General features: G+C 39.2%; 1 protein-coding gene across 3 annotated transcripts in view; it reads right to left on the bottom strand.

The window, feature by feature from the left end:
* The window catches only part of doc2b (double C2-like domains, beta), a 294549-nt gene that overhangs the window by 22253 nt on the left and 252747 nt on the right, over window positions 1-19549 (bottom strand). For all 3 annotated transcript variants that reach the window (XM_017699405.2, XM_017699415.2, XM_037533181.1), the window contains one exon: window positions 16238-16347. In XM_017699405.2, coding sequence (XP_017554894.1) covers window positions 16238-16347 — 110 coding nt within the window. The remainder of the gene's footprint in view (window positions 1-16237; window positions 16348-19549) is intronic.

Below are 19549 nucleotides of genomic sequence, written 5' to 3' on the forward strand. Positions count from 1 at the left end.
TCAGGCCTGTGCAATAAAAGAAGAGTAGAAAGACTTATATTGGCCAGGTCTCACTTTTGGCTTATCAAACTAACTGATACATCCTGCTTTGTGAGTTTAACCACCGTGATACAAGGAGGATTTAATCTCACTGTCCGTTTCACTTTGCTACTTATTGCATGAAATATTCTGTGGTACTGAAGCTTTCATAAACTTGTAGAGCAAAATCTGATCCCGACTGGCCAAGGAGAAAGTTTTGGCTAATTTGAATCCATTACCTACCGGCTGAACAGCCACGTGCCACAGATACTTGCCTCAGGGAGTGAAGTTATGCCATATTATCTTTTTAGTGTAAACCTTTCATTTGCATCAAACTTGCTCAGTGTGAAATGAGATTTCTGTGCTGTCTGCTGCATCAAGCAGGGCCAACTGATGTGGGGGTTGACACCTGTTTTCCTTTTGCACAGATGATAATTACATTAGGCTGGATGCGGATAATTGTTTATAAAGAACAGAAAAATTCTCCCGGGCTACATTTCCCAAGAGCGTCGCTGCTTCAAATTCATCCTAACCATTAAAGACGCCATCTAAATGATCACCATTTTCTGTTATCTTGGGATAAACAGCCATGAAGCATTTTTAATTTAAAATTTGTGCAGATGATGCAAATAATGAGTCAATTGGTGATTTTTTCTTTTTGCCTCATTGATGCCATAGAAGAATTTTATATTGTATATTTAAAGAAGCGATGTGCGTGTAGGACCTTTTAAAGGTTTAAAGAGCTTTCATATACTGTCAAGATTCTGTACCAATTTAATGGTTGTTCCTAGAACCATTACATTATGTGGAGGTTCTCTGAACTCTAAAAAGGTTCTTCACATGTCTCATTTATAAAAATGGTACTCTAAGAATTAGCCATTGAAAAGTATACACAAATCTTATTTGGCACATTTTAACAGTGTAGCTCTAGCATTACAGCTACCAACATGGAGGGGTAAAGGCTTCCTTCATAGCATTTGAATGTTTGTGAGCAACCACTTATGCAACATTGTAGGATAGGTGGTTAGTCAGTGTTCCAGGCTGCCCACAACTAGTGGGCAGTTTTACAAATACCTGCCTCTCTGAGAGAAATGACTGGAGCTGAGCCTTAATAGTTGTACTATCTTTGGTTGATGCATTAATAATTCACTGAAGGATCTATAGGTAAAGTTGTAACCTTTAAATAAATACCCATTTAAATGAAGGCTGTACCCAATGCACAAAATAGTGTACTTTGGAGCAACGCCAAAGAACAACCACAAGAATCCTTCAGGTTTTATAAATGAGGTTTGTAAGCATCAAGAACATTAATAAAGTTTAAAAACCTCAAAGTGTAAAGGGTGCATTATAATCATGTGTCCTAGCTAAGAACCATTTAAGAACCTTTTATACTCTTATGTTTAAGAGTGTATGGGCTGGTCTTGTGGTGGATGGATTAAGCCTTGTCTTGGACTAAACTGCCAAGGTGTCAACACTGGTTCATCATTAAAACCCCATTACACTTAACCAGCCCTACACATTCAAAACTGATGGTTCAGGGGTTCTTTGAACTGGGCACAAGCTTGACTTTGTAACAATAACAGAAACCTTTTTGGTGCCATACACAACCACTTTCAAAAAGGCTCTATACAGAACCATATACAACACATTCCTCATTGATCTGAAGAACATTTCTCCATTTCACCATTTAAGCATGAAATGATTCTATATTTTATATATTCTTTACAAAGGAACCCTTGAAGAACCAACTTTTTACAGTGTGTATGTGAAACCGCAGACTGTATGTGTAAACCACAGTCAGTCAGTGCTTCAGAAGCCAGAGCTGCTCAGACTATTCTGGCCAACTCATTTAAATAATATACTGTATTTATTTTTACAAAGGGCACAAGTGCACTGATCCCGCAAAGCAAGGGTGGAAAAAGGGTGATCATATAGGCTCAAATATTATCTCACAGACAGTTTAGCTTGTAGTAGCAGACTCATCAAACATCAAGCACCATGGTTAACAATTCAGCAGAACATCCAGCTAAAACAATATGACTTCTAAATTCTAAACTATTTCTGATCAATTTGCAGGGAGTTGATTATTATATGAAGGTATGCTAAGATATGGTCTAGTTACCTTTCATGGATATAACATTTGGTGAATAAATATGCAGTAAATATAACTAGTTTGGACATAGTTTTAAAATTAACTTTTAAAATTTTAACTTTAAGTTTTTGTCTCAGGATAAATAAAACAGCACTGTAATGAAGGATAACTGATTTCTCTGTTTCTCCTAAACCTTCATGAGCTTTTCTATGGACACAGATGAGAAAAGCATGAGCTCTTTTACATGGTTAGGCTGCTGAAGGATACAAGAGAGCTATAAAAGAAAATAATGAGATCTTACAATTTTCTCATATATTTTGATTTGAATTAGCCAAAAACTTCAAGGAAATCTGCTGACTCAAAGGTAAATCAAATGTAAATGTTTTAAATTACATAACTATGCCTTTAATTATGTAATTTCATGGTATACATTAACTCTTAGGGGTCATACTTTTTAGGATTCTACTGCATGTTGTAGTCATAGATACACTCAAAGGCAGATATTAAAGGCTGATGGGTTTAGCACATATGACCACAGGGTGGACCTGCCACAATTATGACCTCCTGATTGCAATTAAATAATATGATCACACATATTTAAGCCGGCTGCAATTATTTTGCATACCTAGCTTTCAAAATAAACAACGTGATTTGGGTGTAAATTCATAATTAATGTTGAAGCAAATGAAAAAATGTTCTAACTCTACTTACTAGAGGGCAGCACTGAGTAATGTTTGTTTATTTGAGCTTGAGTTTCTGCTGTTAGTTGGGAGCTATGACATATCGACAGCTAGAAAGCAAGACAGCTAATCAGCCAACATAGCCACCTTAAGAATAAAGACAATAAAACCCCCTTTTTGGATTATCAATTATTTTGCTTCCTATTTTATTTTTTGCTAGCTAAACTATGCTTTATTGATATTTTAGTGACCCCTTTATTTAAAATACAGGACATAAAACAATGCCATACCATGCTTATATGATTTTTCATATCACATATACAGCTTTGTATTGTAAGGGCTCAATTAAACACTTAGTAGCAATTATTTATATGGCAATTAATTGTCAGTCAAAGTTTCATGGTCATGATAGGCTATCACTACCCTTTTTCTTTATTCAGCAAGGCCTGTAGGGGTCTCGTCAATAAGAAGCGAAGAGAATCTCCCCTCTATCCCCATCACTCTCCATTACATTGTGAAGGCAGATGCCAGCAGGCATGTGGGGACTGTCTCAGCTGTGCTTCGCCAAAATCCCTTTCTCTATCCATTTCAGCATATTAGAACGGTCACCTGCTTCACCACACTGCCACACACACCACGCACGCCCACACTATGTATTCCTCGAATCCATATATCACCCCCCCCCCCCTGCAGCATAATAACATTGGATTTTTGGTCATATGGAACACACATATGTGCTATTGTCAAAGCCAGTGCGTCTTATCATTGCTATTCATGGCAAAGTTCTACGTTTGTGTGCATGTGTGGGTGTAGGTGTGTGTATGACTGTGTAGCTTTCCTAGGTCTTCTGCCATGTATCAAACAGGCAATCACCCACTCTCTCTCCTCACAAAAGGACTCTCTGGAGGCTCGGACGGCAGCAAACAGGGCCAATAGTTTCTGAATAGAAGCTAACGAATAGCACTTTTCTCCTAGATTTGAGGTGAGATTTCTCACCCGCACTGTACAATTGCCAGCAGTGAATTAAACCTTAAAGGTTTCTTGCAAAGTCCAGTTTACTCTTACACAATTTAAATTGGATCTAGTGCTTTTTTTAAAGTACTGTGTAAAAGTAAACAAGTTCTTTATTTCCAGAAGATCTTTCTGAGAAGATTATATAAGATAAACCACCAGCATAAGGAAAGAGAAAGACAAAGGAAAATAAGTTTAAAAAAGAAAAAAGAAAAACAAAAAAACAAGAGTTTCCAGAACTGGAGTTCAAAAAGAGGGAAGAAAAATGTGATTCTCAACAACCATGCAAGACCTGGTAGACCACCAAAACTGTCACCATCAGATAAACAATGTTAAAGTTCTCATCTTTGAAAGACTAGAGAACACTAAACTCCACTGTTGCTTCAGATCTGAAAAAATCCACAGGTGTTTCTGTCCATCCTTCCACTGTGAGAAGAACTCAATACCATGAGTCTGAAATAATGTAGCTGTAAAAAAGCTGTTATTGAGAAAAGCAAACAGATAAAGCTGGAGGTTAGGGAACCAGCCTCGTGACTGGAAGGTCGCCGGTTCGATTCCCTGAGCTGACAGCACATGACTGAGGTGTCTTTGAGCAAGACACCTAACCCCCAACTGCTCCCCGGGCGCTGCGTATTGGGCTGCCCACCACTCCGGGCAAGTGTGCTCACTGCCCCTAGTGTGTGTGTGCTCACTAGAGTGTATGTGGTGTTTCACTGCACGGATGGGTTAAATGCAGAGGTGAAATTTCCCTGGTTGTGGGACTAATAAGGGTCTTTTAAGAAGAACATTCACAAAAATCATAGAAGCTGCTGGTGTTCTTAGAACAATGGACTGACCACCCCTAGATTATATTCAGTTATGGAGGCTTCTCTGTAATTGTCTATATGTTTTCTACTATATTTCTGATGCTAAAAAATGACTAACTTGTACATTGAGGGCCATTTTCACTGGGAATGAAATACATTCAAGTTTCAGTGACTTTTGCACAGTACTGCATGTGTTGAATTATTTGTCTAGAAGTTTCAGAAGCAGAGGTTTTGTTTTTGTCAATGATTTTAAAGAAAGCTGAACACTAAAGTGAGTCAGCAGCCTCTTCCTTCATAGCCTTCGTGATGCGAAAGCAAACGTCTTCACATAAACATGTTTAGCCATTTGATCGTGCTGACTTTACAAAGCCTTGATATGAAACAATTAGAGCCTTTACCCAGAAGCCCCTGTCATGCGTGGGACAGAGCATATGAAAGGTTGCTGGGGTCTAATAAAGGAAGCCTGGCTATATTCAAGTTGTTTTTCCTCAAAGGCTGCTAATTAACATATTAATGCTAAGGAGTATGAGCTCTGTGTGAGTCAGAGCTCCTGGTCATCTCACATAAATACTAAGAGGCCTGCCATTACTAGAGGGAGGGTTAGATCATTGAAGGGTAGAAGGTAACAGCAAAGTAACCTTCAGTTTCTAATAAAAACAGACTAAGTGGAAAGCTATCAACTGATGTATAATTCTATTTAAATTCTTAGTAACACAGTCTAGATATATTTGAACATACCAGAAAAAACTGCAGCACAATGGATTGGTTATTTGTATTTGCATAAGAAATGGACTTACCAATTTGGGGTCAACAAATTCCAGGATCCGTGCCATGAGAAGCATTTTCTAACTGAAGTGTAGTCTTTAAAATCACTTCTTTGCAAGAAGAAATTGGTATTACATTATGAAACAGGGGGCAGAATAAAAGTTGTAGCCTTGTTGTGCACCCCATCACACATCTCCCAAAAAAAATGTGATTGCAAATTGCCTTTTTTCAGATCCTTAACATTCTGAAAGGCTAATTCACAAGAACGCCTTCAGATATCAGCACATGGAGAAGAAAGGAGCTCATGCAGCTAACTCTCTTTGAAGGGAGCTGTCGAATTCTCTAAAGCGCCACTGCCGCTGGAGATGTCCCTTTTTTTAGATGATGTGTAACATTTATTTTTGAGGGGGGCTCTGGGCAAAGATGGGTGCAGCCCACCATTAAACCAGCATCAGGCACAGGAGGGTGAGAAAGGGTGAATTATGAAGAAGAAGGAACGGTGAGTGAGAGAGAGAGACCCTGAGAGACGGGCAGACGAAGCACCTCATCGTGCACATTTCATGCTCTGCCAATAGACATCATTACAGACACCATCTCCCACTGTCTCAGAATCTCAGTTCAGGGAAAGTACAGAGGGAGGTTTCTCTCACTGGACTCATTAAGCTGTCCATATTCCTCGCACAGGCTTTATTCTCCAATATGTCCACAGCCTTTCCAATCCAAAGAGAATTTGTAGTAGAATTGTGGGCCTATGAATCAGAGCGACATGCTGCACAGAGTAGAATTTACACTGTCTGAAGTTAAAGCAACAGATGGGGCAAAAATCTAATTAGTACATTACTCTAAATGCAGTCAGTCAGCCAAGACATGCTTGGTGCTGAGAGCATACTTCTTTAGTTTCGCACAGAAGTATGAGGCTAACGTAGCTAACAAGCAGCACCATGCATATTACCTCATACATAAATATTGCCTCAAACTGAGTTGTTGAAGAGAAAATATGCAAACCACTGCTAGTTCATAACAGTGTGTTTTGTTTCTGTGATGTCACAAAAATGACACCTTTCCAAGTCTGCCTACTTTTCAGACTACTTGTTGAATGAGGCACTATTCAGAGCCACCAATCAGAACAAAGCTCATTTACATATATCAGTCTTAACAGAATGGTAACAAACACAGCCTGTTCAGTTGTAAGAGAAGTTGGAAATAGTTATGTAAAAATCCAGGGGACATGTACATCCCTTCAGACTACCATTATTGTAGTGTCACTGCACAGCTCAATGCATTTGAAGGAGAACACTAACTGCTAATTCCGTGACATCAACAGACAGCCACACTGGCTAGCATCACGCTGAGTAAGAAGAAACACCATCCTACCCACCCAAAGAGTTAAGACAGAGACCTGGGGGTGCTGACATGTCAAGCAGTGTATGCATGTGTGTCATACACCATGACATTATGCTAAATGTATTGCTATGTATTGCTATATTTCGTTCGGGATCAATAAAGTATCTATCTATCTATCTATCTGTCTGTCTATCTGTCTGTCTATCTGATGAAACTTTTTTTAACCTGTTTACTGAAACATATTCAAGTTATATACAAGGTATATACAGTAATGGACATAGGCATAAAGTCCAGACTTTCAGCTTTCATTTGAGGGTATCCCCATTAAAATTGGATGAAGGGTTTAGGAGTTTCAGCTCCTTAACATGTGCCACCCCTGGACCAAAAGTAACTGGGCAATTGACTCAAAGGCTATTTCATGGGCAGGTGCGGGCAATTCCTTCGTTATGTCACTCTCAATTAAGCAGATAAAAGGCCTGGAGTTGATTTGAGGTGTGCTGCTTGCATTTGGAAGATTTTGCTGTGAAGAAAACATGTGGTTAAAGGAGCTCTCCATGCAGGTGAAACAAGCCATCCTTAAGCTGTGAGAACAGAAAAAACCCATCTGAGAAATTGCTACAATATTAGGAGGAAATCTACAGTTTGGTACATCCTGAGAAAGAAAGAAAGCACTGGTGAACTCATCAATGCAAAAAGACCTGGACGCCCACGGAAGACTACAGTGGTGGATGATCGGAGAATAATTTCCATGGTGAAGAGAAACTCCTTCACAACAGCCAACCAAGTGAACAACACTCTCCAGGAGGTAGGCATATCAGTATCCAATTCTACCATGAAGAGAAGCCTGCATGAAAGGAAATACAGACGGTTCACTGCACGGTGCAAGCCACTCATAAGCCTCAAGAATAAAAATGCTAGATTGGACTTTGCTAAAAAACATCTAAAAAAGCTAGCACAGTTCTGGAAGAACATTTTTTGGACAGATGAAACCAAGATCAACCTCTACCAGAATGATGGAAAGAAAAAAGTATGGCGAAGGCGTGGTACAGCTCATGATGCAAAGCATACCACATCATCTGCAAAACATGGCGGAGGCAGTGTGATGGCTTGGGCATGCATGGCTGCCAGTGGCACTGGGTCACTAGTGTTTATTGATGATGTGACACAGGACAGAAGCAGCCGGATGAATTCTGAGGTATTCAGATACATACTGTGTGCTCAAATCCAGCCAAATGCAGCCAAACTGATTGATCGGCGTTTCATAATACAGATGGACAATGACCCAAAACATAAATCCAAAGCAACCCACGAGTTTATTAAAGCAAAGAAGTGGAATATTCTTGAATGGCCAAGTCAGTCACCTGATCTCAACCCAACTGAGCATGCATTTCATTTGCTAAAGACTAAACTTCAGACAAAGACGACCACAAACAAACAGCAACTGAAAACCGCTGCAGTAAAGGCCTGGCAGAGCATTAAAAAGGAGGGAACACAGCGTCTGGTAATGTCCATGAGTTCAAGATTCAGGCAGTCATTGCCAACAAAGAGTTTTCAATCATGTTTTAGAAATGAACATTTTATTTACAATTATTTAATTTGTCCAAATACTTTTGAGCCCCTGAAATGAAGGGATTGTGTTTAAAAAATGCTTTAGTTCCTCACATTTTTGTAATCATTTTGTTCAACCCACTGAATTAAAGCTGAAAGTCTGAACTTCAACTGCATCTGAATTGTTTTGTTCAAAATTCATTGTGGTGATGTACAGAACCAAAATTAGAAAAATGTTGTCTGTCCAAATATTTATGGACCTAACTGTATACAAGCAGCAGCCGCTCATGCACGCTCTGCCTTTAGATAACTTTATGCAAATTTGCTGTGCTATGACCAATCAGATTGTTGATATGTGGCGTAGTTACTGATCACACCCACATGCTGAAGATTCAACACATGCTGAGCATAAGATAATTACATATTAAAAACAAGGGAGCTAATAATTTTGGTTGGAAATAGGCTATTCTGGGGCACAGAACTTGTCTGTGGATGCTTGAATATGCTTGTGCTTCAGCAACACCCCTCAAAGGTGACCAACAGCTAGAAAGAATGCAGCATTAACTCAAACAGTGCACGGCGTTTGCAAATTCTATAAATAATAAATAAAAACTCCACTCAGTAACAAGAACACATCATTTCTTCACTTCATTAAAAAAACATGTTCTATTGTTTTAACACTTCTATTTCATTTAGCAGTTGCTGCTAAACAATCCTGAAATCTAGAGATGCTGCAGCCCCCTTAGCACCCCCACAACTTGTGAGTCTATTTCTTCTTAACAATTCAACAGTTGGAGGAAAGTGTGTAATGAATTAGACATGCAGTTTGCTCAGAGCTAATTGGTGGAGTTCTTATGAACTTCAAAAAGCAAACTTCAGACATCGAACATGTCTTAGTTAGATAGCTATATTAGATTAAGGGGGAAATGGCGTAAATTTGATTTTTGACCAAACTGTCATTTTGAAGCTGCCACCGAAGTGGCTTGTTGTGGTGAACAGCAAATTCCAGTTACACCCTGCAGACTACAGCTCCTAAATGGAAGAAGTAAAGCATAAATCCACACTGCACACACTCCAAGCTCAGCGGAAATCAATAGAAAGCGTCGCAGTAACCAGTGCTGTTGACAGTTGAGATAAATCTGTAAAGAGGGCTCCATAACCACACTGCAGTAAATCAGCTCAACTAAACATTGAAGTCAGTCAACTGTAAAAGATACTAAAGAAATCAAAGTGTTCTCACTATTGCTGTAAATGTGGTCAACAACGCGCATGACCTCAACATTTTCAGGGGGTGCAAATCGGCCTCAAAATCAGCCTGATTATCCTGCAGCACGGGTCAGGCATGAACTGACATGGAGAGTGTTGTAGTGGGAGTGATGGACTTGAGGTAATGATGTTCCACTAATGAACGAGTCATCTCCTTTGGATGAACGGTGGGAGTCGACTCGAGTTGAAGAGCCATAAAAATGTGAGTTCAACTTTTGGAGGGCCAGAGATCAGAACAAATCTGATTCATCTGTTCATTGCCAAGATTTGTGTGTGTCCGTGTGTGTGTGTGTGTGTGTGTGTGTGTGCGTTTGAGTAGAGGATCTACCAAACTATGAATTCCATGCTGGTCTAAACTCGTCTAAGCTGGTTTATGCTGGTCTAATGCTGATTTAGCTCTTTACTCAGCATGGTCATGCTGGTCGACCAGCATTCCAGCATCTAAAACCCAAAATATGCTGGATTTGCTAATGACCAGCTATGCTGATTTATTTATTTATTTTTCTAGTAGGAATCCTATGACTATCAACATGCAATCCAGTGAAACATCTTATCTATATCTTTAGATGTAGAGCCAAATTTAGCAAGAATGGTGATAAATCATCTGTGTATAGTCTGTGCAGGATTAGGAGATTGCTTTATATTCTGGTATTATGTAATGCGCTGAGGATACAATGAACAGTCATAGCCTACAATGTGTAGGCTATCTTAGGTAATAGCAAAAAACAAAGATCAGCTATCCTATGCAAAATATGTCAACAAGGTACAATGGTAATGCAGACAGACAGAAGGACTAAACAACTCAAATATATCAAATACCTCAAACTCAAATATCTGGTGATCAAACTGCCCACAAACTACAATAATTACAGAGAAACTGAAATTTTGTAGATGTTTTCTGCCTATTAGTTTATTTTAGTTTTTGTAACAAACAACATTAGTAGCATGAGCAAGATTTTAAATAGAAGGCAAAAACAGTCATAAGCTGTTATAAAAGCTGTATATATCCACCTTTGGTTGAGTTTCAAAAAACTGGCAATGTTATAGAACCAAGAGCCATTCAGAAGCTAAAAGAACTCTTATTGGTGAGCTGAGCCAATAAAATGATTGGCAGAAAAGAGTCAGAATGCCCATCACTAGCTTGAGAAGCCTCTATTGTGATTTATGCTTAACCAATATCAGTTTATAGGACAGCGTAAAATAATCATTTATACAGGTTAGACTATCAATTTGAACACACCTACTCATGAAGGGTTCTTCTTCATTTTTCCTTTTTTTCTGGTGCTATTCAATTAAAACTATGAAATGACCATACAGAATGATGCATTGACCAAATAAGTGTTTTTCTATTTCAGTTTATTTCATAGAAGCACCCTTTGCCTATACAGCTTTACACACTCTTGCTGTTCTCTTAAGCACCTTTATGAAGAGCCCTCTGAGATGTATTTCTAACAGGCTTGAAGAAGTATTATGAACAATGAAGCATGAAGAATGTCCTGTATTCTGAACAAGTACTTGATTGAGGAAATAAAAAAAAACAAAGAAATGTGGGGGAAAAAAAAGAAATTGGTTAAGTATAAGAATTTCTCCAACACTCAGTAAACAAAGGGCCAGGTTTAGGTGTGTTCAGACTCTTGACTTGTACTATATAGTAACTGTATGTGTACATCTGGAGCTGTCATGTACTGGTTAGAGCACAACTTACAACTTACTGCTTAAAGCACAACCTTACAATCAAGCAAAAGTCTCTGACTGAACCGGATTTACACCATGGGTGAGGAACAAAGGGTCAGATCCTCAACTGTTGGATCGTTTTTAGATAAAAACAGACTGAGACACGGGAACAGACTGTGTGTGTGCATTTGTCACTGCTACAGATCTCTCCTGGCTTTTATGATCTGCTCTTTTAATTTGCTCCCTCCGCTCTCTGTGGTATAGTGAGCAGGAGCGAGAGGCAGACATAATAAAGGCATTTTATTACTCAAATATCGGCGCGGGCAAGGGAAGTTCCTGTGCCGCGTCTCGTCAAGGCTGGCTGAAGCACTTCGGATAAAAGCCCAACCCTGAGTTATGGGCCGAGGAATAAAAACGCTTCAGAAATGATAGACCGGAGGCCACTGATTTGTCATTGTTTAGTGTTTATTTGCATGAAGGGCGAGAGCCGTCCCCCGAAAGTAAGACCTATGAGGGAGACTTTGCGTTTCCATGGAAACTGGCACAGACGGGCCTAAAGAAAAGCTGCGGTGAATCATCAGGTGGGTCCTCCTAGATCAATACACTCTGTACCTGCGCATACACACATGCACACACCAGCAATCATGTACACATAGCTAAAAGCTTGAACTGGTAACACAGCTAATGTTGAAGGCTATGTTCACATTACAGGCCTCACTGCTCAACTCCGCTTTTTTGCTCAGATTTGATCTTTACTTGAAGACTTGCATTTGTGTAGGTAAGTGATTCAAATTCATCATTAATGAGAACAAGCCTGTATCCTAAAATGACCTGCATGCCCACATCCTAATCAATAACGGCATGTGAATGAATCATGAGTGTCATAAACAACAAACTAACCAGCAAAACAAGCACGAAAAGCTCATTATTAGAGCAAGATGAGTTCTTTTGCACCGTTTACTGGCAACTACAGGTTCAGCACCTGCTGCCTTGTTAACACTGAAAGATGACACAACTACAGTAAACACAGAAGTGGATCAATTCTGATCTGACTGTTTGCATTAAGGTCACATAGCCACAAATTGGATAAGTATCCAATCAAGGACCACATACCTATGGCTAGGTTCATGTTGCTAGGCTAAAGAGGTATAAATACAATCTTTTGCAATCTTTTGCAAATACAATCTTAATGTGACACGTATCCAAAGGTTTTAGAGCTGTGTGAACAAGCAAATCTGATCTGTTTAAATCAGTCCTGAGCCACTTTCCTATGTCGTCCTAGGCCAGATACAAATGCCACTTCAGCCTGGTAATGTGAATGTAGCTCAAAAACAGTGGCCAAATTTTATGGCAATTGTTTTTCTTCCCACTGTGTTAAATAGAAAGCTAGTACGAGTTAACATATTTTTATTTCAACAATTTATGTAATTTGATCAACTTTTGCATATAACTTTATATGTAAAAGCACTGTTTTTTGTGACATCACAAAAACACAGCAATTTTTGCTTAGTTGTTTTTCCATATATGGGCTGTACAGAGTGGAGAGTGAATGATATGTTTTGAAACTAACAAAGTTTCCTTACTGCATCAAAAGTGAGGAAATCCTAGGAGTTTTATGATATTGGACTTCTGACTTCTAAGCTTTAAATCTCCAGAGCAGAGGCAGACTGTACAAGCAGCACTACAGACACCACACAATGAGCTCTCGGTTTACTAGCAGACAGTATGTTAAACATATATAATGGACATTTAAATATGGATTACATAATTGCATAAAAGCCTATGTTACTGCAATGCTAAAAACCAGATTGGGGTTTGAAGAGATTATGTGAAAAGCACTAAGTCGCACTTAACTTGGTTATTTTTTAGAAAGCAGCTTTATAAAGCTCTTTCCTGTGGCTGGTCTACAAAAATGGAGTGAACAAACAGGCAGACGGTGATTGTAATAATAACTATGCGGCATTTGGGGAGCTTTGCGTCCCTCTACAACTTTTAAATTCCTGTAATCCCCAAATGCTGATCGTCCACCGCCAACAGCAGAACACAGCATTTTCCTGGCCCGGTCTCTATTATCACTATGAAGACCAAGCAGAATTGTGCTGATGGTGGTACGCGCAGGACTGCAACCTTTGAAGGGCAGACACCCTGCCTCATTAATTCACGCGTCGCCCAGACAGAGCTGGGAGGCCTTCGACTGAGGGCTCTCATCTCCATGGAGCTGGCCCAGAGACTCCTGCACGCCCAGCTGTGCTGCTACTAACCCGTAGCACAACAGCAGCACAAATGAGTAATGGATACATAGATTATTTCTGCATTTACTGGATGACAGGGCGGGCAAGACAGCCTGATGTATGTGAATATGATGCCTGTAGGAAAGAGAGAGAGGAGGAGGATGGAGAAAGTGGTGGAGTGAGCTGTTTACACTACCACTCAAACATTTGGAATCAACCTTTAAAATCTTGAAGTAACTGTTATTTACATTAAAGAAGCCAAATTTAGCTGCTTTAAACAACCAATTTAAACATCTGTATTACAATGCTACTGAGACTGCCACCTAGTATCATCAGGATAGACTGCATTCCAAAGAAGGGTGAAAGGTACTGAGACTGTATTTGACTTGAATATCAATGTCTTTCCCTTCTCTGTTGATAGATAATCAATATATCAGAGTGATTGGTTTTCCAATAACAGTGATGAATATTAATTGCCATGAGCATCCATGAGCAGAGAACTGCGATCTCAATCAATATTTCATGATCATACAGCAGAAACAGGATGTCCACTAGCAATGAATAAAATGCTGCTTGATAATGGGTTTTGTTGTCTGCAATAAGAATATGCCATCGGAAACTAATAAATATAATTTACAATTAAGGCAAAAATAGATTATAATAGGCTTCTACGTGTAGCCTGCTACTTTTTAGTAGCTTATCATTATTATTATAGAACATCTTTTTGTTCAGCTGTACCTAATTTTTACTTCTCGACTAACATGAGGGAAGGTTAAATGAAGGAAATGTGTTGCATGAGTCTGGCAGACTATAAGAATGTCAATTACCTGCTCTGTCATACAACATGAAAAGGCCAACACAGTGGAGCAGATACAAATAGTGGAGCAGTTTGGAAATTGGACCAAAAGCACATAATGAAATGCATGACATACACTAACCCATATCACTGATTAATGAGGGTTAACCCCAGCACAGTCTTCCAGAAGCGCATTTGTGAGGTCAGACACTGATTTTGGATGAGAAGGCCTGGCTCGCAGTCTCCGCTCTAATTCATCCCAAAGGTGTTCTATCGGGTTGAGGTCAGGACTCTGTGCAGGCCAGTCAAGTTCTTCCACACTAAACTTGCTCATCCATGTCTTTATGGACATTGCTTTGTGCACTGGTGCGCAGTCATGTTGGAACAGGAAGGGGCTGTCCCCAAACTGTTCCCACAAAGTTGGGAGCATGAAATTGTCCAAAATCTTTTGATCTGCTGAAGCATTAAGAGTTTCTTTAACTGGAACTAAGGGGCCGAGCCCAACTCCTGAAAAACAAGCCCACATCATAAGCCCCCCTCCAAAAACTTTACACTTGGCACAATGCAGTCAGACAAGTATTGTTCTCCAGGCAATCGCCAAACCCAGACTAATCTACTGGATTTCCAGATGGAGAAGCGTGATTGGTCACTCCAGAGGACACATCACCATTGCTCTAGACTCCAGTGGCGGCGCTTTACACCACCACATTTGATGCAGTGCATTGTGCTTGGTGATGTAAGGCTTGGACGCGGCTGCTTGGCCATGGAAACTGACCCCGCTCTGTCATGAATCTGCTGACCCTGCTCTGTCATTTTATGTGGCCTACCACTTCATGGCTGAGTTGCTGTCGTTCCCAATCGCTTCCACTTTGTTATAATATCATTGACAGTTGACTGTGGAATATTTATTGGACCCCAATGATTGCCACTTACAAAGAAAGCTATAACGACAAACCTGGTTTAGATGGCCAAACCAAAATTAGGTTTCTATTAAAAAAAAAACAAACTTGAATAGTAGTGCAAATATAATACATCACCACTGGTCAAAGCTGAGCAGTATTTAGTTGCTGTGGCTGTTAAAACAGTTTTAACTGCCACAGTAACAAAAGAATGCATGGTGAACTACAGCAGGTCAGTGCGATTGCATTGCATTGGCTGGGTGTTGTTATTTGTGTTCTCATACTTGCATTAAGTAAGTTCCTGGCTTTAAGCTTAATTTAGAACAAGCTTTTATTGTCCAATGTGCTATTTTTGCATCATTTACGTACAAAAAACATGGAGTGTGGTGATTAGCAATATATTTAATGTTAATTCCAGAAATACTGCACATTTATATTGAGCTGCATTAAGGCATATTTTGCCCTGTGTCTTTTCACACACATACTGGTCCTGAGTGTGACAGATATGTAAAAATATCTAATATCACATATGAAACTATGCCACTAAAATGCACTGGCTAACAAGTTCACTTTGGCATCATTGATCCTCTGAGTGGTGCCCCAGGCAGTAAACATATCAGTTATGGTATTTAGCGCAGAGCCTGATTGAGCAGCCTGTGAGGAAACCCAGCACACTGATTAAAACCAGTAAAGATTACATGGGCAAGCAACATTAGCGCCCCCCTGCATGTATCAGTGGCTGAAGGATGCCCACAACCAACCCCCCTCCATTAAAAGAAGATTAACCCAACAGACAAAACCTTGCGATTCAGAGTTATTTTAGTCACAGAGCTTTGATGACCTGTGGACTAATTGGAAAGCACAGACAGAAAAGGCTGAAATATTCATTGTGAAGCCTTACTGTCTGGTTGCCAGTGATATTTTTACTAACGTAAGAAATATCCTTTTATTTACTCATTCAGAATTAAAGAGAGAGGGTTGGGTTGAAATAATATAACTACTACAATTATGGTCCATGTGAGATGTGTAAACTATGCCATAAAACATTATACATAACTAGATAAAAACAAAAGACTGTACAGAATACAAAAATAATTGAGCACGCACCTGAGTGTTTTGCGGACCATATCCTCATCGGTGATGCCATAGTAGGTCAATGTCTCACTCCAGACTGGGTTGAGGGTGTTGCGGAGAGTCTTGGTCCGGAGCTTATTGGCCTAAAAAAAAGAAGACAGACATTTTAAAGCTTGAGTTTTGTCCTCACTTTTGTCATTTTTTTTATAGTGTCAGAAAACTCAGAAGCAAGTCAATTTGAGATTTGATGACACGCTACATGGCCAAAGTAAGGTTAACCCTTCTAATTGCTGAATTTGTCTATTCCAGCCCTTAGGCAAGCCCGTTCGTCAAATTTCTGTCTTGCTAGAGCTGCCCTGGTCAAGTGAAAACAGGTAGGAGCAGCAGCATCTAGGCCAAAGAAGCTCACAGAACTGGACCATGTTGAAGCACACAGCATGCAAAAATGGTCTGTCCTTGGCGTCAGTACGCATTGACAAGTTCCAAACTGCTCCAGGAAACACTGCATGCACATGATCTGTTCACTGTGACCTTCAATGACTGAGATTCTATGGCTAAACAGCTGTAGACAAGCCTAACCTCACCATGCACCATACCAAGTGTCCAGTGGTGGATGAAGTACACAAATCATGTACTTGAGTTAAAGAAGAGATACCCAAGGTAAAATATTATTCCAGTGAAAGTAGAAGTTCCTCCCTTTAGACCTCCACTTGAGTAAAAGTATAAAAGTATTTGTCTTCAAATGTACTTAAGTATCAAATGTAAAAGTACTAAAAGATTAATTATGTCCTATTACTGTTTTTATAACAAGACTCTTGCTTCATTAACTCGTTTTAGGTGAAAATACTCCAGTATCACTCATGGTAAACCAATATTTTAATAGAATGTCATTAATTAGTCTGTCACTGATGTGTATTAAAATTATCATTAGAACATAACACTGAAGACAAACAATTTCCATTAGGTAGAACCTAGTGGCCCTGAAATAACATTTGGCCATGTAGTGTATTTACATGCATGCACAGTGCTATTTGGTGAGGTATAACCTTTTATTACTTGTTAGTGACGTTAGACTCACAGCTCCAGTACAAAGCTAACGAAGTAAACCTTGGGCACCAAATGACTCGGCTAATCAAGTACAAGCACTGACCAAGTAGGGGTAAAAGGAAAATTGAGCAATTCTGATTTATGTGGAGCAAGCACCACATGTCAAATCCAATGACTTGTCACATCTATCAAATATAAATAACATGATAATTAATGCAATCCAGGAACATACTATAAGTGACGAAGACAGAACCACAACTGTTACATAGTCTTTTTTTTTTTTTGAAGATGAGGTATTTGACTAAGAGGCACAACATGAAGAAACACTAACACTGGTTTTACAGACGAACCCTTGTAACACTCCAGAAAATCTTTCTACTGTTTTGAGATACTAAGTTATTGTATTTCTTGTTGTTGAGGATCTGTTGACAGAATATCTTACAGAGGCACACAACATTCACCCTGCAAGCCATCAAAACAAATGTACTGGCCATGAGGACATCAACATCATAATCATCGGAAGTTTCCAGGTGGGATGCTGGCTGTTATTATTCTCAAACCAAGGGGCAGCATTCCTTCCTGAGATACACACTTTCAAGCTAACTTCACCTGAACTCTCAGGTTCTGCTACTTGCGTCATTTATCGATGTTTGTGTAAAAGTGTCCTCTCCAGATATATTCAGAACTCTCAAACCCTTTTCCGCAGCGGGAATATAAGAAAGTCATTTTGATAGCCAGCAAGGCAGGGTGCATTCTATGTGCCTCTGCAAAATCCTCTGTACAACAGATCCCTCAAAAACAGGAAACACAAAAACGTCTTACTTCTCAAAAAAGAACAATGGACTTTCCAAAACCTTATAAATGTTTATTGATCAGGTGTTTTTAATTTTACAGTTTTACTACTACTTCATATTATGATTCTTAGTCAAATATCTGATTTTAAGCTATGAAGGAGTTGGAGTACGTCTGCAATTTTCATGTTTTTTAGACACAACTGTCCAAGTTCAATCAATTCTCTAAGCAGTTAAAAATGCACTTTAGACATTCATTTATGGGGAAAATGTTACACAAAGTAATTAAAACTATTTGGAGCACAACTTGCATGATAGCATTCAATAAATTAAAGTTTTTGCTTTTTTTTACTTGAAACAACCACGAAAAATTTTTGCCAGCATTTTGAAAAGCTTGTTCAACCAAACAAAACCTTTATAGCAAAAACTTCAGTATCACTGAATGTGTTCATTGTGATTGTGAATAGCAGAAAATACAACCAACAAGGCTCCAAGACTGAATTTTGGACATGTGGACAAACTTTTGCAAAGCACTGTATGGCTGTAGTGATTTCCACAATAAGCTTGTCTCTTTCTGTCTATCTCTCTCTTTCTCTCTCTCTCTCACACTCACACACACACACTTGGTGATTAATGTGGCTCGAGCAACATCTGGGCCTTGTTTCATCTTTGAGGGCCTTCCTGATTCCTCCATATGCTAACATTCTCTCTCAATCAATTACTTAATCACCCTCAGAAGGAGATTCCAGCATTACTGTGGATCATATAACACATCCACAAGCAAAATCAGGATTCCCTGTGATGTCTGCTGCTAAATGCTTTGCTTGCAAGCCAAGCAAGAGGAAAACGAGCACAGATGAGTTCTAACAAATGACAAGGCAATAATTTGTAGCACCCAGGGTCTGGTCAGTGACAAGCCAAAGAAGTGCCTTGATCACAAGGTACCGCTGGGGGATTTGATTAAAGGCTAGGGAAACCCTTGAAGTTACAAAAGCAGGAGTGACAAAGTTCTATGAGTTACTTAATGAAATAAGGTGCTCTACATAGCAGAAGAAGATTACGCTTAGTTGAACAGAATTTAACAGAACGGACTACACAGGTCACAACTGTTTCAAGGATGCAACGTGAGGATAAAACTAACGTTGAAGAAAAAAATTATCACATGGTGGAGCTATCACACAAACTAGAAGACATCAAAAGGGCTAAAATGGCTTAACTGGGAGCTGTAGATGAATGTAAATTATACATCAAATCATAATTATGCATTTTATAACAAAATACAAAAAAATACAACTTCTACAATGAAAGCTTGCTCCTTTCACTTTGTTGTACCTGCATCACATATACAGCTACATGTCAAAGTTTCAACATGTCAAATTCTGTTTTGCTGATTTTATAGCAAATCAACTTAAATATGACATTTTTCTGCAAATTGTAACATTAACATGTACTATAACTTTTGCACAGACTGCATTTTATGATGTGACCCCCCCCAATATATTAAATT

Source organism: Pygocentrus nattereri, chromosome 23 (genome assembly GCF_015220715.1).
Source record: "Pygocentrus nattereri isolate fPygNat1 chromosome 23, fPygNat1.pri, whole genome shotgun sequence".
NCBI lineage: Eukaryota > Metazoa > Chordata > Actinopteri > Characiformes > Serrasalmidae > Pygocentrus > Pygocentrus nattereri.